General features: G+C 36.5%; 1 protein-coding gene across 6 annotated transcripts in view; it reads left to right on the top strand.

The window, feature by feature from the left end:
* LOC126377877 (protein ref(2)P-like) overlaps positions 1–23,701 on the top strand; it is a 36,312-nt gene that overhangs the window by 3,151 nt on the left and 9,460 nt on the right. The window contains exons 1-7 of one of the 6 annotated variants that reach the window (XM_050025924.1): positions 6,705–6,855; positions 7,058–7,356; positions 7,600–8,332; positions 20,012–20,113; positions 21,205–21,265; positions 21,717–21,825; positions 22,215–22,312. In XM_050025924.1, coding sequence (XP_049881881.1) covers positions 8,194–8,332; positions 20,012–20,113; positions 21,205–21,265; positions 21,717–21,825; positions 22,215–22,312 — 509 coding nt within the window. In that variant the 5' untranslated portion in view covers positions 6,705–6,855; positions 7,058–7,356; positions 7,600–8,193. Of the gene's footprint in view, positions 1–4,159; positions 4,257–4,567; positions 5,193–6,704; positions 6,856–7,057; positions 7,357–7,599; positions 8,333–13,507; positions 14,733–14,909; positions 15,169–20,011; positions 20,114–21,204; positions 21,266–21,716; positions 21,826–22,214; positions 22,313–23,701 lie in introns of those variants that run through there. The other 5 variants (XM_050025919.1, XM_050025918.1, XM_050025922.1 and 2 more) reach the window with 5 other exon arrangements.

A 23,701-nucleotide genomic window follows, 5' to 3' on the forward strand; every position in this document is an offset into this window, starting at 1 on the left:
CCAGGCAACCTTACGTTTACGATACGTTTGTTGTACCATTCGGCATTGTTTATAAGACAAGATATAAGCCTGGATTAATAAAACAAGATTGTGGTGAAAGAAAACATACTACATTTGCGTCCTCCCGCATTCTAATCATGTTACGTCTGTTGGATTATAATGACTACCCTTTGAGTACGTTATCTTGCAATAGGTCCATAGCTTACGCGGCCTCTATCGGAATGGTATCTATTTTATTTCTTGTTGTTGTCACTTGTCAGGTTAAGAATGATTCTTCGTGCCGTGGTCGAGTTATGATGACCGGAATCCTCCAACGCGCGGCCAATGCCTTGGGCAAGTGGTTTCGCAAATGGAGAATCGAGGTAAACCCGGAGAAAAGTGCAGCGGTGTACTTTTCAAAGGGCTATTATAACACGCCACGGTCACGCCGTCAACTTAAAATCATTAAGATGTTTGGCAAGCCGATCCCTTGGGAGGAGCAAGTCAAATATCTCGGCGTAGTCTTAGATAGACGTCTTACTTTCAAGGCCCATATCAAACGTGTGCGCGATCGCGCCGCGTTTGTAATGGGCCGTCTTCACTGTCTTCTTAACAAGCGAAGTAAATTGTCCCTTAGGAATAAGGTGAAAATCTACACGACTTGCATCCGTCCGATCATGACCTATGCAGGGGTAGTTTTCGCTCATGCGAGTCCCTCTCAAATCCACCGTCTACAGGTAATACAAAATCGTTTCATGCGGAAAGCCACGGGAGCTCCGTGGTTCCTTCGCAATGAAAATCTGCACATTGACCTAGGTCTGCCAACCATTGCCCAATGGCTCAAATTAGCTTCCAAACGTTTTTTCGATTCTGCTCCGCACCACCCAAATCCCCTGGTAGTTGCGGCTTCCGAGTACATTCCGCTTAGGGACGGTACTGAAAAGTATCGGCGTCCGAAGGACGTAATATACGATCCCGACGACCCGATTACTCTAGCCATAGAGGCAGCCAATCAGCTCGCGACACCAAACACTTCAGGACCCCGATACCGACCCCGCCGGCGTGGTCGACGATTTCCCTCATTCAGCGCTTATCGCTATCGACCCACTAGGGTCGATTAATTCTTTCAAATATTTTTCCTCTCAGACGACGCCCTGAGCCGAGGTTCGCGCCCAACTGGGCACCCTCAGGCCTGTTGTCTTAAACGTTGTACCGGGTGAGAGCCTTCAGCGCTCCCCATTTGTCCGGCCAAGTAGTTAATGCCATCTGCGGCAAATCTACAATAAGTCACGTCAAAAAAAAAAAAAAAAAAAAGGTTAAGAATGCAATATCAGAAGAAGGAAAAAATGATTGGGCTTCTTTGGAAAGGTTGGAAGGCGCGAAACTCGTACGTAGCTGCTGAGAAAAATGGTGCTACGGACGTGAGTTGGCTAAAAGTCGTTTACATACTTAATGCATTTTTTTTATTTGTGTTTCTGATTCTGATAACCTTCCCCTTTAAAATTGATATACATTATGATATATAATTATGTATATAGACTTAGTTAAATAGTTTTTCGACAACAAATCCTGAGGTGATTTTGCAGTCCACTACTGTACACTCAGGACAAACATGGCCGTAAAAAAACCCTAGGACAGAGTTTTATAGAACTTTGCCAGAATCATAGGACAAGTATAAGCTATCATTACATGCAAGTCTCACCAGTGGAGGTTCTTGGACCAAGTTCCAAGTTGCTGATAAGCTTATAATATGCAATACCGTAATGACTTGCTAATGATGACGATTTCTTGCAATAGGCAATAGCTTAGGCGGTCTCTATCGGAGAGGTGTCTATTTATTTTTCTTGTTATTATCACTCAGATCAAATTCCGGAAGCAATATAAAAAAAATCGGTAAGATACTTCTGGAAGAGGTAAAAGGCATGAAACTTGAACTTAGCTACCGAGAAACAATGGCGCTGCAGATGCAAATTGACTATAATTCGCTTACATAAAGACATTTTTTTTTATGTTTCGGATTCTGGAAAAGATCCTCTTTAAAATGATATACAATATGATACATAATTATTTATGTAGACTTAGTTATCCAGCAACAAATCTTGAGCCGATTTTAGCTCCCACTGTTTTTTATCACATTTTTAGCCAGGACAAACATGGCCGTAAAAAAAGAACCCCGGGACAGAATCTGATAGAACTTTGCCAGATTCATAGAGAAAGCATAAGCTTTCATTACATATAAGTCTCATCAGTGGAGGTTCTTGGACCAGATTCGCCCATTCTCCTTTCATCGTTTCGCAACTTTTAACTATAGTTAATATTCATGTTAGATACCTATTGAGATATCTACTTGCAGATAATTAAACTTCTTTTAAAATATGAGTGATCATGACACTCGGCAATCCGACTCCGTGCTCTCTTCGGAGCACGCTAGGTACAGTCATGAGCTATTGCTAATGTACCCACTTTAGGACTCTGTCGCACTAACATATTTAACATTTAGTGAAGACTTATAGTTCAATTTGTCAAAAAAGTTAATGTGACATGGTACCAAAGTGTATACATATTAATGCTCGTGACCGTACCTACTCTAAATAAATACTAACAACATCACCAGCCCATTAACGTCCCCACTGCTGGGGCACGGGCCTTCCCTATGGATGGATAGGAAGATCGGGCCTTAAACCATCACGCGGGCCCAGTGCGGATTGATGGTTATTAACGACTGCTAATGCAGCCGGGACCAACGGCTTAACGTGCCTTCCGAAGCACGGAGGAGCTCGAGATGAAAACTTTTTGGTGGTCACCCATCTTATGACCGGCCTTTGCGAAAGTTGCTTAACTTCAACAAACGCAGACCGAGCGCGTTAACCGCTGCTTAGTATCGATTATTTGCGAATAGTCGATTAATTTCTTAGGATCAAAATTATGTACCTATTCGATATGAAAAATTGTACAATTACATTGATTCATCGACTATAATATCAATCAAGTTTTAAATATAATCGACACCAGTGCCTCTATCGGTGGATAATGTTACTAATTTTACGATATGATTGCCAACGTTTGGCCATATCATGAAGTAATCATGCATTTAGTTGCTCATATAGTTAAACGTTTTGTGTTCATTGATCTGGCCACGACATATCCAATCCAAATAATCTGAACTCAAATCCTCAATCAATCAATATATCAAGTATTTTCTTAATTATTTTTCAAATCATTATTTTCTTTCAGATAGGTACTTACTTATCTGACTTATAACCGTATACATGACTAGATATTTTATAGCACAAAAGAAGCCCGTAATTTTGTAGTAGGGGAAGGGGGCCTAAAGCGAGCACTAGCCTAAAGGGCCCCATATACGGTACGATTCGTCTGTACGATCGATCTGATGGAAATCGTGACGATTGATCGCATCGCAAATGACGCTCATACACGAAACGATCTGTCGTAACGATCGATCATTTATTTATGTGAATCTGAAGTATAAACACGTGTTGTAATAATTCAATACGTGCCTAATAAAATGGAAAATGAACTTCTTTTCCTTACCTATGTGGCGGTAATTTTGATTCGGCTACAAAACAAAAAAAGAAAGCCTAGAAAAATGTGGGTTAAGAAATGGCTATTAAAGCGAAACCAGTTTTCGCATATAAATATAATTCTTTTTTACTTTATTTAAATCTGCAGTATTGTCAATTTTTCTCATTTTTTTCCAAAAGTGCTTCATAACGCGCTGCCCTTTTTACATTGTTATGATAATCTTTATGTTTTGTTTTCCATAAAGGCTCCTGCTCTCTAAATAATTCAATCAAGTCATCATTACTCCATGTAGCCAGTGCGTGCGGCGGGTGCGACGACCGGCGTCAGAGTGAGACAAAATCGAATCGTTGATCGTAAAGAGCCACACACTGTCGATTCATCGTTACGATATTCATGATTGCATGGGTTTTTGTTGCGATCTCCGATATCGTCTTCGATGAAGTAAATCGTTAACGATCTTGACATACACTATCGATTCGTCGTTTCGATCGGTCTGAAGCGACGGATAGTACAGACAAATCGTATCGTATATGGGGCCCTTAAAGCGAGCACCGAATACCGATCGTAAAACTTACCTATAGAAACTTACCGCGGCCCCGCGTCCCAGTGGCATTACCCCCCTCCCCGCACCAGTGCGCGGCACTCGTGAATAGTCGTGATTCCACAGTGACGTGAATAACACAGGTTGTTCATGCCAAAAACGATTTTCGTCATTTTTATGCAAATAAACGAAGGTATGTAAATTGTGTTTTGTTTAATAATAAGTGAGGAACGTTATTATTAAGATGTGCATAGTATTTTGTGTCTATCTCACTCTGGCTTAACCATATTTGCTTGAACATATTATGATAAATTTTAGGTATGTTTTATTAGAATACGAGATTGACGCTAAAGGCAAAGCGAGCAGGGCAAAGCGAGCATGCCCGCTATGCCCGCCTGTAGTCATATTAAATATTGAATGAAAAGTAACCTAAAAAATATTAAATTACTTACCTATTTTTTTGTTGTTGTTGTGTTTTAAACGCATGTGTTTTGCGTCTTTTAGATGGTGAATAAATATAAACGCAAAACACAGCAATGTTCTTGGACTGAAAGCACAATGAAGAAAGCAATACAGGAGGTGGTAGAAATGAAAAAGGCTATAAAAACTACAGCTACAAAGTATGGTATCCCGCGAGCTACTTTACAGCGACACCTGAAAACAGGTTCTTGCAAGAAAAAGTTAGGAAGGTTTACCACAGTCTTCAGCGCAGAACAAGAGCTTGAATTGTTAAATTACGTATTTGAAATGGACAGTGTGTTTTATGGTTTATCGAAAGAAGAATTTCTCCGCCTTGTTTTCCAATATGCTGAAAAAAACCACATCTCTCACCCATTCAAGGATGGTACTGCCGGAAGTGATTGGTACAAGGGTTTTATTTCAAGACATCCTGACTTGACCCTGAGAAAGCCAGAGCCAACCTCCATTGCTAGAACAAGAGGCTTTAATAAGCCTCAAGTCTATCGATTTTTTGATTTATTGGAAGAACAAATACAAAAGCATGGCATTGACGCTACTCTTATTTATAATATGGACGAAACAGGGGTACAGACATCGTCTAACAAGCCACCACGAGTCCTTACAAAAGTGGGGAAACGCCAAGTTGGTCTTATTGCTAGCAGTGAAAGAGGTAGGACAACAACGGTGATTTGTTCTTGTAATGCTGCAGGATCATTTATACCACCCTTCATGATTTTCAAGAAAATTAACTCGCGATTATTGGTGCCCGTTTTGCCCACTTTAGGCCACCACTCGGGCAAAGCGGGCATTTGTGAGGGTTTCGTATTTAGTTCCCTTTTTTAGTATTTTCAAAGCATACGAAAAATTTTAATATAAACTATTAAACTACAATAGATTTACCATCTGTTAGCAATAACAGTTGCTTAAAAGTATCATTTTGTTACCATTTTGCTCTTATTTTATCTTACGGTGCCCGCTTTAGGCCCCCTTCCCCTATTTCTTTTCTTTTTCGTCATTTGCAACTTATCTTGCGATTTCACCAAATTACAATACCTACATTACAACAACCGCTTCATCGTACACAAAAATGGATTTAAGAACCATCGGTAGGCTTATTGCTAAATGGCAACTTCTTCCTAGCAGTCTTTGGCAATTCGTCTTCTTAATATTATAGCTATTCTTGAGTGCTTACTTGTTCGTTTAAATATTTTAAATATAAATATGTAACTTCTCTGCGCATAATTTTCACTTTTAATCACTATATAAAATATAACATTTCTAACTACGATTCTTCTTTACAAATGCATTAATTCTGTCTTAATCATTAGGGCTGACATCTGTATGCAATTTTGTCCCATTCAAAGCTAATTGTTAGTATACCACATGTATTTTTCTTCAAACTGCTAAATATACTACTCCTTGTAACTAACCAAACTTGAGTGTTCCGTTGCATTACGATTTATGTTCAATTGGGAGGTCTCTACCCAGCAGTGGGAACCTCTAGCTATGAACAAATCTCATTCAACAGCAAAAGCAATCTTAGCTTGTTTGTGACATATTATAAATCATAATTTGCCCATATTATGTAATAAGTAATAAACAAATACATGGTATGTTCCTTTAAAGCAAGTCTGTATTTCTTTTTTTTACTTTAATGATTTCTGATTCCGATAAAAATTATACTTCTGATCCGAAATAAGTCCGGTATACCTCTGACATACTATGCATTTCAAAATCCCTCTTATTCCGGCTTTTATTTTCAGCTTCTTTGAGAATAAAATGATAAACTTAATTACGCTACCATTTTTGGTAGAAGAATTTCTTTGTCTTTTAAAACAGTAATTAAAGACATAATGGGCCACATTTTCTGTCTAATTTAAACAGGAGTAATCAATGGTCCTTGTAGCTGCAGTGCAGTGCAGAATGATCAGCACAGTACATTTGGGTCTCTAACATCAATAACTGAATCGCGTAGTACCGCTTAAAGGAAGACCGCAATCATTAAAAATATCACATATAAGAGCATTTTCAAAAATAAGTGTACCTCCCATTTTCACGTTGTCCCTTGTGTTTGAAGTCTAATAACTAGTAAAATTTACTTCTAGCTAATTATTTTAATTATTGAGATACATTAAGTATATTCTAAACTAGTTAAATTCTAACAAAATTTTCATGGTTATGAGGAATTATTTAAATAAAATGTAAATTTTTATCACTAAGTACTAGATTTTGCCGTGTCCCCCACTCAAACTGATAAATGTTTGAAGAGATTCTTAAAACTTTTTGTACTAGGGTATCATTTGATGTTTGGTATTGGTTGAAGTTTTCTAAAGGTTCTCTCAATAAGACATTATTCATCGGATTTTACAACAAGATATAATACTGAAGACGTTATATTTCGGATTTGACAAAATAATTTACTACGGAAGACCTTCCATATTGAAATTGAACCGCAAAGGAAATGTACTGAAGACTAGGCAGCATGGTCTTATGATCTTAGCCTGACCCACAAATGGGCAAAAGAAAAAAAAAAAGGTTCTCTCATTTCCAGTAGTTTATAATTTAAATCTTGTGCTTATTTAAATATAGTTCAATTTTTTCAAAAGTCTTAAAAAGTGTACCGACCGGACATGTCGGGTTTGTCACGACTAAAACTGCCTATTGAAATTATTTACGGTAGCTATTTTCGTTTTAAAATGGCAACATTATCCTTAATTTAAAAAAGACTAGTGACAAAAACAAAATATATTTCGTGACGCGAGACGTGTTTTCTGGTATTCCACGGCCGTCAAAATTTTATCTGTCGGGTTTGAGACGATATAAAATCGGTTCAGGTGAGTTTTATTTTATTAATTTATTCAGAAGATGAACTATATTATAATGCAAAATTATTTACATTTGGTGACAAGACTAGGTATTTTTTTTCCTTTTAAATATCGGTTTGAATACAAAATGGGAACAGAGCGTCACGTCAGTTTTGCGACATTTTTCCCTGTGACCTACAGGCTGACTAGTAAAGTCGCAAAACCGACACTATAAAGCTGAGACTACATACTGAAAAGGTTTAAATTTTTTAGGCTTAACAATGCCACTAACTAGTGCAGAACGGTCTCGGAGATATAGAGAAAAATTGAAAAAAGAAAATGCCGAGAAATTAAACGCCCAAAGGTTAAAAAATTTACAAAGAATAAAATCGAAGAAGAAAAAAATATCTGAAATGAATGAAGAAGAAGCTGAAAAAAGAAGACAAGTTTGGCGCAAAGAAAAACAGGCAAGCAGACAGAAAAAAAGAAAGAATGGCCCAAGTACTGTACAAAAGGAAGTTAATAATTACAATAATGATCTACAATTACATGATATAGATTACGAAAAAACTGTTCTAAAACTAAAAAAAAAATTGTTTACTGGTTAATAAATGCAGACGTTTCATAACATGCAACAGAAAAATAAAAAAACAAAGAGAAACATATAAGAAACGTTATCAAAGATTAAAAAAATTAAAAGAACAAGAAATTGAAAATCTAAAAACAGAGTTAATTAAAATGAAAGCTCGAGAAGAAATTTTAGAACATACTTTGAAAAAAACTTATGAGAATTGCTCTACACATTCAGAAAAGCAAACGCTAAAAAACCTTGTCAAAAATTAAGAAAATAGAGGGTTTGTTACAAAAATGCTGGGTTTGAAAGGTAAAGTAAGAGAGAAGAAAAAAGTAAAAAAGATCAAAATCACAGAAATAATAAATTTTTATATGACAGATGATGTCAGTCCCAGTACAGCAGGGACGAAAGAAACACGAAATAAGAATAAAAGTAAGAAGCAGGGTTTGGTTTTCTCCTGTGTGAGCCCACCCTTAGAAAAATTCGTATGTCAGTTTTGCGACAGTCCCTCATTTTGCGACGAAGAAATTCTTAGATTTTTCTAATTTTCAATATGGAGAGTTGCTAATAATTTCTATTATTTATTAAAATGATTTTAATATTCGGTATCACAATAATTACTTTGTTTATTAAACTAATATTCGAAATTAAATCGTAAATATAATGGTTGCCTTGGTATCAGCTGTGACAAAACCGAACGAAAAACTAGCATATTTCGTGTTTTATAGATTTTATGACTGTGTATATATTTTTTTCATAAAATGTCTTTGGTAATCTTCATAACACAACTAAAATCATATTTATATCTTTCTTATAGTTACAGACCAATTATTTTTTAAGATAGTCGCAAAACTGACATTTTTTTCGCCCGTCGCCCTATAATTTAATAATTTTTCGTAAAATAGATTAATCTGTTAACAACTTCACATAATTTTTTTTTATTTTATTTATTATCATTATATCCTTAATCTAAATACATGGTTTGAATGATGCCGTTAAACCACAGAGGTTTGTCTCGGCACCCATTCGTCGCATTAAAACAGAAAAATAAAAAATAAAATAAAAATAATAATATAAAAATACAGAAAACATTGAAAGAAATGAACTCAAAAACACACACAGTGCACTGTCGTACCGAGTAGGCATAAATGCCAATCAATGCGGCGTACCTCGTATACGAGATTCCCTCTAAAACCAGTTTGTCGCTTCCTCGATGCTTCATATAACATCATGTTCTATTAATTGATTGCCTATTGTAACGTCGCATCACGCCCACTTTATCTAGCGGGGTAGGCAGTAGTGACTATGTTATTTGTCTTATATACACATACATACGTACCTAAATATATAATTATTATAAAAGAAGCACATAAATAGTTATACTACCCTACATATTTTAATTTATGATACAGTAATGTTATAATACATTACTGTATCATAAATTTATACATATTATATTATTATATAAGTATACTATACGTTAGGCATTTTGCTTATATTTAAGAAATAATGTTTTAATATATTTTTTATGTTTTTGGAATGTATTTTATTTATTAATTCAATTGGTAAACTATTATATATTCGGGGAACCATATATGTTAATGTTCTCTTCCCATATGTATTATGGGAGCGGCCTGTTATCATTTGTTTATTTGTCACTAGCCTCGTTTGTTTAATATGTTGTATTGGCTTTAGAATGTCTGTACGAAAATAATTTTCGGCTAACAATGCACACTTTGACTTTTGATGAATAGGTGTAATGTTACATTCATTAAGTAATTCATGATATTTATCCCTAAAACGTTCCTTTGTGTTGTGGCTCACTATCTTTTTTATAATTTTAATTTGTAAGTTGTATATTTTGTCTAAATATGTTTTAAATGTTCTCCCGTAGCTCGTGATACCATACGAAGTTACTGATTCGACTAGTGCTACATATAAGTTACGTAGTACGTTGAATGGGATATTATATCTTATTATGCTGAATTTCGCAAGCATTGCTCTCATTTTATCGCAAATGTTATTTATATGAGGCTTCCAGTTAAACTTGTCATCTATAATCAAGCCTAAATACTTAGCTTGGCTCACCTGCTCAATTTTAGTACAGTTGACACAGTTTCCATTCCTTGCGTGTAGACAATCGTGGCATAAAGCTACGAGGCGGTTCGATATGTTGTGTTTATTATGGCATGATTTCACGTGCATCATTTGCGTTTTTTGTGCATTTATAACTAGCCCTGCATCATGTGACCACTTACACAGAGAGTTGAAATCATACTGTAACCTATTTAAGGCGTCGTTTGGATTTTTGTCAGCTGCAAGAAGGCAAGTGTCATCTGCATATTGATAAAGAGAGCAATATTTTATCACATTCACGACGTCATTAACATAAGTCAAGTAATGTAAAGGACCCAGCACAGATCCTTGAGCCGTACCTATTGAAACGGACACAGTTCCACTGTATGATTGCCCTATTTTGACACGATAACTACGATTTTTTAGGTAATCTTTGGACCATTCTAACAGTGAGCCATTTATTCCTGTATTTCGGATTTGTTGCAAGAGGTAGTCATGTCTTAAGGTATCAAAAGCCTTGCTGTAGTCAATGAATACTAATACCACATGCAATCTCTGATCAAGATAATTATTTATCTCATCTGTAAATTGAGACAGCAGCAAGGTTGTACTCTTCTTTGCTCGGAAGCCAAACTGTTTCTCCGTAAGTACGCTATTCTTTTCATAGTAATCATGAATGATTTCAGCTACGTACTTTTCGAAGATTTTATCCAATATCGGTAGTATTGTTATGGGTCTGTAATTTGCGTAAATGTCGTGAGCGCCTTTTTTGTAAATCGGTCTCACAATTCCTTTTTTCAGACCATCAGGATACTTTCCTGCGTAGATACTCTTATTTATAAGATTAGATATTGCTACACTTATTTTTTCTCCTATATTTTTGATATCTATAGGACGTATACCGTCCTCTCCCGGCGATTTGTGCTCATTTAATTTATTTATAATTTTATTAATTTTTTCTTTAGTTGGTTTCTGATATCGCATAGATTTGTCAATAGAACCAGTATGATCACTTAAGTTAAGAAGAGGGACGTTACAGTTGGGAACACATTCTTTAACATTAATCTGAAATACCTTAGAAAATTTGTTCGCAACATAGTTTTCGTTCCTTCCATCTACATTGAAAGCTCTACTTATAATGTCATCTACCGATGTTTTTATTCTTCCCGACATACTATTCAATATTTCCCATAACTTCCTAGGATCATTTTTGCTTCCTTGAATTTTTTTTAAGTTATAATTATTTCGACTTTTCCGTACTAGTGCGTTAGTGATATTTCTTTGTTTGTTATAATCTAATTTAAGTACAGCATTATGAGGATCTTTTTTATGTTGTATGAGTAGTTTATCTCTTCTCTTGCATTGAATATCGACGTTTTTCGTCAGCCATTTTTCTTTATTTCGCTTAGAGTCGCTAAAACTACGCATGTGTCTAGCCTTATGATATGCACTCTTAAAATTATTAACAATAAAATTATATATTTCGTTGGGACATTGCATATTGTTAGTTTCTGACCAGTCGACATTTCCAAGCTCACGACTCAGAACTTCGTTATTGTAAGAAACCACCTGTTTTAGAACACTCTGTACCTGTGTCATACCACTCATCGATAGCACAGTCATACGATGGTCAGCTAGAACAGTACCGAGCGCCGCCGAGTAAGGGGCATCGGTTGTAGTTCTGACAAAAAAGTGATCTATGCAACTTTTAGTTATTCTACCTTTTATTTCTTGGATTCTAGTATAATCTGTTATTCCGCAACTGAGACCCCTACTCGACAGCATATCAAGATATCGGTCCGTTGTGCTGCTATCTAATTTTAAATTTATGTTAATATCCCCTGCAAGAACAAAATTATCAAAGGAGTTATACCTATTTATGAAAGAAGACAACTCTCTAAGAAATAAGTGTTTGCTACTATCCGGTGGTCTATAAAGTGCACACAATAATATTGAGTGTTTAGTTGCGGTTGTAATTGTACCCACTAAATTTTCACAGTAATGTGTTGTTAGGTTACTGGATTGATATTTGTGATTTTTGTGCACATAAATTATTATTCCACCGCCTTTTTTACTTTTTCGCAGTTTTAAGTGCATTTCATAGCCGCTGATCGCAAATAAGTTGCTTATTGAGTCGGTTATATTAGCCTCAGTTAGTACAATTACGTCGACCGGTTTTTTAATACTATGGATAGATTGCAAGAGAGTGGAGAAGTTTTTAATCAATGATCTAATATTTACATGAATTATAGTGAATCTGTTAGATATCCTACGAGTCCGGTGGTAAAATTGACGTAAATTCGTGCAGTCAAGGAGTTCTACAATATCAGTTTGAGAAGCCATTTTAGCATATGTACGATAGAATAAAACATACATTAAAACATCGGTTAACATGCATGTTACATTAGGCAATCAACCTTTTAATGTCTTCTTCAAATCGAATGACTTGGACTTTGCTGCTTTCATTTTTACGAGCCAATATTTTCCCTTCGTGATTGCACCATACAAATTTGCATTTATCCTTCAGCTCCGTCTTAGCCTGATAGAACAAGGTTTTGTTATGTGATGTGAGTGAGTGACGCACATAGACTTTTTTCCTACCTTCTTCTCCGCTTGTGGATATTGGTAAAAAGTCGGACACGACGAGACCAGTCGACCGCGCAGCTCGTACCCATGTGACAGGATCAGATCCATCTTTCAGCTCTACACTTATTATGCCTTCTGTTTTTTCATTTCGAGCACGAAGTCTTTTCGCAGATTTTATTTCATCGGTTGTGAAATTAAATTTTACCGCCGCTTTCTGTGCGATGCTCATAGCGTTTTCATTATCCTTGAATGGTATTCCAGCTATATCTAGACAATTAGATAATTGTTTCTGCTCTTGTTCGTTAAATCTTTGTTCTAATGCACTTATCTTTAGCTTTAGGTGGCGAGTTTCATTTTTTAGGTTTTCATTACTCTTCTCGAGCGTCTTAATTTTTTTGCGCATTTCTTCCCCGTCCTCATAAAATTCATCCAATTTACTGCTGCAGTAATCCACAGATTCTTGCATATCAGCTACTTGCTTTTGCACGGCTTTCTCTATTTCACCCGCTAAGTCTTTAAGCAGCTTTTTAATGTCGATTCCTGGATTGTTTTTCATTTGCACCTTCGGGTTATTATCTGATGTATCTTCCTCAGGCTCTTCTTCGTCATCGTTTGGTATTATGAAGGATCTTCTGCGAGGGGATGTCAGTTTACAGTCTTCACAAGTCCATACCAGACTATCCGCAGCTCGTAGTGATGATATTTGTTTGTTTGTTAGTCCAGCACACTGGGGGGTAGCGTGAACTATCATCTCGCACTTGCTACACTCCATTCCTGGCATTTTTTTAGTGATAGCTTTTTTACACTTATCGCATTTGGGTAATTTTGTTGGAGGCATTATGAGGGTAGATATGGGTAAGATTTATAATTAACTAAAACTCAACCACACTGTACGACTGACGAGCGACGAATGGAAATTTCATAAACGATCGCGTATCTTAATAATATCTAAATCAAAATATCTCCAACAATGTCATATTTTTAATTATAGCTAAAATTCAGACGTAGTACACTTAATTTTGAAAACGCTCATAAACATTTTAGACTTTTGTAACTTCCGTTTCATATCAAATGGAATACTCTCATCATAACAAGTCTATTTATCTTTATTAGATAGTTTATTTAATATTTTGTAGCGTTATAAACTTTCCTGTTGCTTTGAGTAACATTTTGTAGATCATTTTCTTGGCTATATTATTTTGATTAGTATTGTTTCTCTGTAATATACTTGCTATAATAAGTAATGTGAGTATCTACTAGCAATTTCGGTGCTGTACTGTGGATTAAGCCCATCCCGAATCGTTACGTACAAAAGGCGCAATGACGTGCGCTCATCTTGGAGTCTTGTCTAAGTAAAAGTACAAAATTTACATTTGTGTAAACTTCTACTCGTCTTGGCGGGGGCACTACTGTGCCCCCAGATCTCAGCATTGCCGTATGGCAATGTGTGCGGGACACGGGTTTATCTTAAGATGCAGATGCACTAAGCGTCCTTTACACAAACTGTAGGGTGGTTCGCCGTAGAAGAAATACCACCGGTTACAACTCACGGTTTATTTACTTTTTACAAATGTTTACGGTTTATTTACTTTTTCACTTAAAAAGTTCCAAAATCCCGACTTGGCAAAAAAAAATCTGGCAACGCTGCTCGTGATACTTACATTTTGTACGAAAGAAAAGGCATGCGAAAAGATTCACTGGGGTTTGTGTTACAAGATAAAGTGGAGAGAATAATAAGCACAAATATACTTCACTCGATCATTCATACAGTTTCAGTCACATTTTTGACCTGACAGACCGGGTGATAAAGTGGCCGATAAAGATGGCCGTCATTGCTAACCATTCACAGGCCAGCACAATTGACCGTCAATAAAATTGTGCTGGCCTGTGAATGGCGTGACGTCAATTATTGACGTCACGCTGTGGCAAACAAACGGTGTACTGTGCCTGTTGCTAGTAGAATATTTAATTAAACATGAATTCTACGTATTACAAGTCCTGTATAGTGCCCCAGTGTAAAAGCACAAGCATAAATACGCCTAACAAATTATTAATACACGTTCCAAACAATCCACAAATACGGAAAAAGTGGCTTACACTTGCAAGGAGGGCTGATGCGCATTGTTTATCAACTAAGTCACGGATGTATTTTTGTGAAGATCATTTTGATGTAAGTATTTCATACAACATAATTTATTGTAATCTAAATGTCAAGCAAAAGCGATTTATTTTCCCTAAGAATATTGATAAAACAAAAATAATAATTTGAGGTTAGGTAAACTCTTAACTTTTATATAATATCATAGTGTTATTTTTATTGTAGGTAATAAACTTTTTATTTTTCTAGTTGCCAAATGATATGCTCAATTATACCGAGTATCGTGTTATGGGAACAGTAGCACGAGTGCGCATGAAACCAGGTTGTATTCCAAGTAAATTTGGATGTCATGAAGACAGAAGAAAACGAAAATATGGCGGCACAGAACGGTCGTACACATTAAAAAAACAAAGAATGACGATTATAGCAGAGTGTCTGAAAGAAACAGAAGTTGAAGAAAGTGGTATGCCAAGTTCATTTCACAAAGTCACTCCTCGTACAAACGCAGGTACCTATGTAAAACCACATAAATGATTGTAACAACAACTATGCATTTAGTTGTCTTTTCGTCGTCTTTTGACACATTTTTATCGTCTTTTGACACATTTTTATAATTTATGCGTTCCTTCATTATAAAGCTAATTTCTTTAGTATTCTAACGTTAACTCAATGTATTGCGAATGGTTTCATATTTAGCTTTTTTATATTGAAATATTGCTTTTCAAGCTTATACTGGTGATCTAATTTTGTTTTAAATCTGTCATTTTCTTATCCGTATAAAAGGAAAGGGACGGGTAATCAACAAGCATGAAATTTATGGAACACACGTCAATTTTAAGCACAAATCTAAAACAACTGTCTAAAAATAGAAATGTTTTATTGCGACCATGTGTTCGTACAAATTGTGGTGTTATAAAAATACAGAAGTAAGTATTATGGTATCAACATGGACCCAGTAAGGGCACTGCAACTGGTAGAGAGGACAACATACTTAATTATAGTCAGCGATACAATTTGTATTTATCATACTTACTATATTTTAACAACATTTTTGCACTTATATTTTAAGTATTGTTTTATATGTTTATTATGTTTTAATTTATAAAATGTTATTTAGAATTCATTTTAATTTATCATTTTGTTAGCAAACTCTACAATAAAACGTAAATATTAGTAACATACCCAGTTTTAATCAGTAAATGTTAAGTACCATGTCACTATGGAAACCCAATATTATTACTACAAATTATAATAAGAAATATTAATACAAAAGAATACAGCAACTAGTCTTCGCTTCTCTCGACAATAATCATCTTCACTTGTTTATTTCTTCGTAGTCCCAGACGGAACACCCGCCAAAAACTTTTTTCTCTTAAAAAGTGACGTGACGTTCCTTTTTGAAATTGATAACAATTTATATATTCATTGACTGTGTAATAGCTTTTATTGATAAGTACAGCATTTCTCTACGGCACCATAAACGAGGAGATTTATATGAAGCCGCCAGAAGGACTCGCTAATATCTACTGACTTGAAGATGGTATGCAAGCTCAAGAAGAGCTTATGTGGTTTAAAACATGCACCAAGATGCTGGAACGCTTGCATTACTGACTATATTATGAAGATTGGTTTCAAGCAGGGTTCAGCAGATCCATGCTTGTTAGAGTCGAAGGCGGGAGAAAAGTCATTATAGCGTTATACGTTGATGATGGCCTAGTGGCTGCATCTGACGAGAAGGGAGTGGAGGATCTGTATGACGAGCTAAGAAAGAGATTCAAAATCACTACTAAAACCGCGTCATACTTTTTTGGTATTGAGATAAATACGCACAAAGATGTCTCTATCAGTATAGATCAGAAGGCGTATGCTGCTAAAGTCCTACAACGATTTAAAATGATGACCTCCAAGCCTGCACCGACACCGATCAAAATAATAATTTACAGATGGGCACCACCGTTAAGAACAAAGATAAGTTCCCATATCGTGAGCCGGGCGCTTTGTCGTATCTAATGGTGGGTACAAGACCCGATATAGCATTTGCAGTTGGAGTTGTATCGAGGACCCCGCGAAATCCATCAGATGCAGATATCGTACGAGTCAAGCGAATACTTCGATATATTCAAGGTACAAAGGTAACGACAAACCTATTATTATGTACTCAGATGGCGATCTCGGAGGTGATCCAACCACAGGACGATCAACATCATGGGATGGTGGAGCTATTTCCAGAAGACTGTAGCACTCTCATCGAGCTAAGCAGAGATTGTTGCTGCAAGTGAGGCTACACGTGAGCTACTGTGGCTAAAGCGAATCATCGAAGACATGGCCATAGACACCAAAACTATAAAACTGCTACTCGATAGTGAGTTTCTCGAGCTTAGTATGAACCCTATAGAGCGGCATCATCAGACTAAGCATATGCATGTCCAGAGGCGACACTTCTTCTTAAGAGAATGTTTAATGCAAGAACAGAATAAATTAGTTGCAAAGCAGGTGTCGTCAGAAAAGAATGTGGTCGACATGATGACGAAGCCGCTATTCAAACCAAGGCTTCTCGCGTTACTGAAACCTCTAGGAGTCCATTAAAGACGGGAGGGATTAAGAAAGAAGATTTAAATGTGTTCTTTCTTAATGGTTTTTAAATATTGATGTATGTCAATGTTTTACAGTCGAAATAAAAATTATCGTACGCATATGAGCTAACGTGTTTTTAATAAAAATGACAGGTATAACAATGTAAAATAAGGAAGGTGTCTGCAGGAATGGGGGCCATTAGACAATATTTTATATAAAATGGTTGTTATTATTATTTTGTTTATACTTACATCGAAGTTTTTACATTGCGTAATTCCAATGAGCAGAATTCAGTGTTTGACGTGATTTCCGAGCATAACGGCGTCAATTCTAGGTAAATTATTACTAAGCATTTGCTTTTATAAATCTTGTTTCCATGGCGATATATGCTTGTCGTCCAATGTATAACTAATGAAACTATGAACAACATTCAGCGCGAGATAAAATCGAAAAACAGCGGGCTTAGCACCGTAAGCACGTGACTCTTTCTCGCCGCGACAGAGATCATCTGTCTCTTTCTGTGCAGTATTATTAATTGTGCTAATGTTATATCTATTCCCGTTACTAAATTATTCAACCGATCGCTAAGTGAAGGTATAATGCCCATTAAGTGGAAAACAGCGTTAATAACGCCAATTCATAAAAAAGGTTCCAAAAATGCAGTTGAAAATTATAGACCTATCTCAAAATTATGCCTATTGGCAAAGCTACTCGAGCGGGTCGTTTTCAATCGGTTGTACGGTGGCATCAAACCTTTTCTCATCCCGCAGCAGCATGGCTTCGTTAAGGGGAGATCCACGGTTTCGAATCTTATTCTCTTCAACGATTATCTTACCAGAAGCATGGATGATGGTTATCAGGTTGATGTTGTCTACACTGACTATACGAAGGCATTTGATCGTATAGATCACAGCATCCTACTTCGCAAACTCTTTGCTTTGGGCATTCATGGCGATCTTTACCGATGGTTCACTTCTTATGTTCACAACAGGTCACAGGCTGTGGTACTGAATGGACTCATCTCCTCTTGGGTTAGTATACCATCTGGGGTGCCCCAGGGTTCACTGCTGGGACCATTGCTGTTTGTGATATTTGTTAACGACATTAGCACTTGTTTCCTCAATTCTGATTTCCTGTTATTCGCTGACGATATGAAGATTTTTAAGGCAATTCGCAATCCAACTGATGCACAGCTCTTGCAAGATGACTTGCTCAGGCTAGATAACTATTGTAAATTCAATAAACTGGACCTTAATGTTTCAAAATGTTTTTACATTAACTTTACCCGTAAACGAGACACTATAAATTATGTCTACCAAATTGACGACCAAGCTCTCAATAATATTAAGTCGAGTCGGGATCTAGGAGTAGTGCATGATGATAAATTGGTTTTTGATCTTCATATCCATAGCATCGTCGATAGGGCATATAAAGCTTTAGGGTTCATTATTCGTGCTGGAAGGTGCTTCAAAAGTATGAAAACGCTGAAAATACTTTACTGTGCGTATGTTCGAACTCACTTGGAGTATGCATCCGAGGTGTGGAACCCGTGTTATAACAAATATTCATCGGATATTGAACGGATTCAGAGGAGGTTTATGCGGTTCCTCGCCCTTAAGTTTAACTTGCCCAAGCAAGACTACTTCCTACGTTGTGCGAAATTACATTTATTACCTTTGTCTTTGCGGAGGGATATGGCGGACATTTGTCTCTTAATGAAGATAGCCCAAGGCTTAATTGATAGTCCACAGCTCCTCGGCAGGATTATGCTTGCAATTCCTTGTCGTAGGCTTAGGAATCCTTCATTGCTTCACATCCCTCGCTATCACACGAACTTTAGAAAGAACAGCTTTTTACTGAGATGTTCCATATTATTTAATAGGCTTGGTCATAATTTGAATTTGGACCTATTTGCTGGCAGCATTCACGGTGCTAAAAAAGCACTTGTTAGAGACTTCGTTTCATCTATTGTTTAGATATTTCTATTTTTAAGGTTTTTTTTTCATATGGTCTTAGAAACTTAATGTAAATTGTGTTTTCTTTCAATCTGTGGAAGCTTGTTAATGGCTTTTAGATATTAAGTTAGTATGTAACTTTGTAAATTTAGCTGTAAGCTCCCCAAATAAAATAAAATAAAATAAAAAAAATAAAAGTACTGTGAGAGAGTGACGGCTGACGTATATCGAGGCGAGAAAGAGTCGCGCGCTTACGGAGCTAAGCCCGCAGTTCGTTCTTCTATAAAAACTTCTACAACAACAATGGTGTTTGCCACATCGTGACGTCACGTTTTCTGATTGGTGTTCACTGTCACGTGACTATTCGCCCATTTTTTAAAATTTATTTTCTAAAAATAATAATGTTTAAATTTTACGATCAATTGATCTATTTTATCTTATCTGCATATCACAATTAATATTTACAAACTTTAATCCATGTGATTTATTCTTAGTGGTCACAAGCCTATTAATAACCTAATAATAGAACAGGACATTCTTTTACATTAAAATGATATTATTTCCTTACTAATACTGATTTAATCCTTACTTACTAATACACAGGAAAATATGCATTTAACGTCGTTTAATTATTTAATTTAAAAATAATTAAATTCATAAAAAAAGTTTAAACTTTCTAAGGAAAGCTGGTAATTCTCCGAAAAGTCGTAGGATATGAAAATGAGCGATGTAACTGAAAATAAATTTAGGTGCCAGCAGGTTTCAGCATCGTTGTGTCATTGATGAGTAAATTATAATAATATTATATATTATCAACTATAGATGACTTGGAGTTGAACAGCGATGATAAACTGAGTGACGACGATGCCCTGGCCACGTTTCCGTCGCAGCCGCGGCAGGCGCCCATCGCGTCATCTAGTGCAGGTAACTGCTGGTAGCATATTATGGTCCACTGCTGGACGTAGCTGTCCCACGCTGCGACATTGATTGTACCCCCTCGAGCGAGGCCTCTCAGAAGCAATTGATACGTTTCACAGAAGGCCCTCTTCCGAGCTACATAAAACCCAGTAGTGGGAAGCATACAGGGTGTCTTGTAAAATTTAATCAAACTTACTTGGTGAAAATAGCTCACCTAATTACCTAAAAATATATATTTTTTTATTTTGTGATTTTTTTCAAATCCATTCTTAATGCTGTTGTTTTGGATCGATTTTTGTAGAATACTATCCGAGTAACACCAGTCGACCGCTGTATTGAATCTACTAATATATTGACGATAACAAAAAGCCCATTGACCTGAAAGCGAAAACGGTTTTTGCAGAATTTCACGCAGAAGATTGTTCTGAAGATCAAATACCGTCGACTGCTGATACTACAACTGAATATTCCGTAACAGAAAGTTCAATAAATATTAAAAAATAATTAGTAGGGAGGCAATTCAAAAAAAAGTCATATGTTATTATTTGGTTAGTCTTCCTGTTAAAAAAATAATGTTCGGAACCCTAAAAAGGTTATAAATAAATAGCTTAAGTACCTGCATTTTCTTAAAATTTTCTTTTGCTGATAGCTTTGTTTACGAAAAGCCAACTCGAATAATTATAACAGTCACCTTATTCTGGTGCAATAGCTGAACTTCAAGTATCCAAATTAAATTAAAAATCTCATACATTTTATTCGGTTTCAGGTGTAAGAACTACATCTATCGATTACTTATTTTCGAAAATTTAATGAAGGAAGCCTTTAAAAAATAGGAGTGCAAAAAATATATTGTTTTTAAACCTAAGTCAAGTTCGTTTGAGGTAATTAGCTGGGCTATCTTTAAGTTTGCACCATTATTTGCAAGACCGCAAGTAGATAGTCGTACGGTTATTTTGGTCAAAGCCTTCGATATAATCCGCGCCGCGCGCGCCTCGGTTGTGCCGCGAGGGCTGCACTTGACCATTTTTATTAAATCTTTGCGTAATGTGTATTTATCAAGTAGTGTCAAGATTTAATAATGTGATTGTATGTTACAGGAGGAGGCGAGGACCCGCGCGATGACGAGAGGTGTGACTCGTGCCGCGGCGGCTTGTCAGGGTGAGCACGATATAATATGTGGCTGAAGTCAAAAATATCTTGAATATATTCAGTAGGTAACATAGTTACACTTTCAATCGTCATTTTTTTAACCATCATTATTTACATTGAACGTCTCATGAGTCTAAAACTACAGCAGTTGTATAGGTATTAGTTGTTAGCTGAAAGAAAGACCTAGGCACTAGTAGCTCTAAGCAAAATGCTCAAGTTTTTCTCATAAAGCATGCAATGTCTCTGGATTGTATTTTTTCTATGTACCTTTCATATAATTTCGTCCAGCGGTTTAAGCATGAAAACGTAAAATAGACACAGTTTCAATACTTTCAGTATTTGTAAACGGCCGCTCGCCTTCTGTTCTATTCCCACGCAGTGTCACCTTACAGTTTGAAATTGCCATAAATAAGATATTAGATTTTTGTATACCTACTACAAAGTGCTTATCGTGTTTTAGTATCCGGTTGGTGTGCGTGCAGTGCTCGTACAGCCATTGTGTGGCGTGCGAAACTAGCGGTCGCCACCGGCACCACTACATGCTGCGCGTGCCGGCCAACGGACAGAAGGTAGGACTTGTTGTATACTACATGCCACGCGTACCGGCCAACAGACAAGGCAGGACTTGTTGTATACTAAGTATATGCTGCGCGTGCCGGCCAACAGACACAAGGTAGGACTTGTTGTATACTATATGCTGCGTGTGCCGACCGACGGACAGAAGATAAGGACTTGTTGTATACTCCACGATGCGCGTGCCGGTCAACGGACAGAAGGTAAGGACTTGTTGTATGCTACATGATACGCGTGCCGGCCAACGGACAGAAGGTAGGATTTGTTATATTACAAAGGCGCGCGTGCCAGCCTACGGACTTGGCACAAATCTTAAACAATTTATGATATCCAAAATATTATTATATTAGTGTATTTTTTTTTAGTAATTATTTCAATATTGCAGAAAGTACTGGAGAGGCTTGTGAAGATAATTCAAACGGAGTTACCTGAGATCGACGCGAACTATAAGTCTGACGCGGATCCCAGTGACGAGCCGCTAATGTACGTGTATAGACTTTTTTTGACGTTTATTGTATAGTAGCATTCATTACTTGACTGGGCAAATTAGGAGCGTCCGCATCTGAATTATGTAAAGGGACGATGATTCGTTGCTGTTTAACTTCCCGAGCATGATCACACGCCGGATACTGCATTCAAAAAAATCATTGCCGCGTTAGTGCGAGCGAGAGAGACAGTGCGCGCGCGCTTCCCCTTCACATTTTCCCCTTACTTATTGTTTGAGCCACTTGTTCTGTCTTTTTTATTTCTGTTAATACGCCTAGCTACCCAAGGGAAACACCAAAAAGACTTCATAAATTAAAAACAAATAATTAAAAACTTTTTGCTTGAGTGTGTGAACCCCGACGGTGTTAGTGACGTTTCTGTTCTTCTTCTTGTTTTCTGCCTGCTTATATATATTACGTTTTTATTCTTGCAAACATTATTGTGAATAATAATAAATAGACTGCTGTGATTGCGTGTGCTGTCAACAAAAACCAGGCCTGGTTAAAAGAGTGAAGAAGCTGATCACGTAAGTGTTTCCCTTATTCTTTGAGCTGGGCTATTTTCAGGGTATGGAGACAGCGCAAGTGGTTAGGATTCTTCCTTTCCACCTTTTTTCTTTTTTTGCATGAATGTGTATCAAACACATAAGATGGTCCTTCGAACTACGGATTCATATCCGTGAACCAGTAATTTCTTACCGCAAAATCGCATTCTTTGATTCCGCAATTTGTTGCTATTTCATAAGTAACAAATGGTAATAGCTTACAGACCGATGGGGCTGTAGTTATTTACTTCTATACTGCTTTATTACTTACTGAATTTCTATACCCAATTTCTCTCTATTCGCTGATTATTTTACCGCATATTAACCGCATCTGCATTTGAATGTACCATTCTTTTTGAATAAAACTGCTCGCTAATAATATTCAGTAGTGATTTTTTAATAAAATAAAACGCAACGCATTACTTTGTCATATTTTTGTCCACAATTTTGTTACGAGTGTTCAAGTTATTCTACTAACTAGATATACTCATCCTACTTACGTATTGAGCGCAGAACCAATTCTATATCGCATCGCATTAATATAAAAATTGTTTCTTATTATTTAATAATTTTAATTTTATTGCTGATACATTTTTTATATTTTATTTACAATGTCTAAAAAGGCACCTGTTGACGAGGATGTCGAGGGCCCCATGCCACCTAATATTCTTATAAATGAAGCTCGAGTGCAAGCTTTCTTTCAAAGACTACAAAGCATTTATGACGTTTCACGGAATATTTCCACAAAAGAATTGCAAAATCGCTTCATAAGTTCAGCTGCAAATATAGAACAATTACGCGCTGAGTATTTAACCGCGTTAGATAATTTAAATATCGCTAAA

Source organism: Pectinophora gossypiella, chromosome 24 (genome assembly GCF_024362695.1).
Source record: "Pectinophora gossypiella chromosome 24, ilPecGoss1.1, whole genome shotgun sequence".
Taxonomy (NCBI): Eukaryota; Metazoa; Arthropoda; class Insecta; order Lepidoptera; family Gelechiidae; genus Pectinophora; species Pectinophora gossypiella.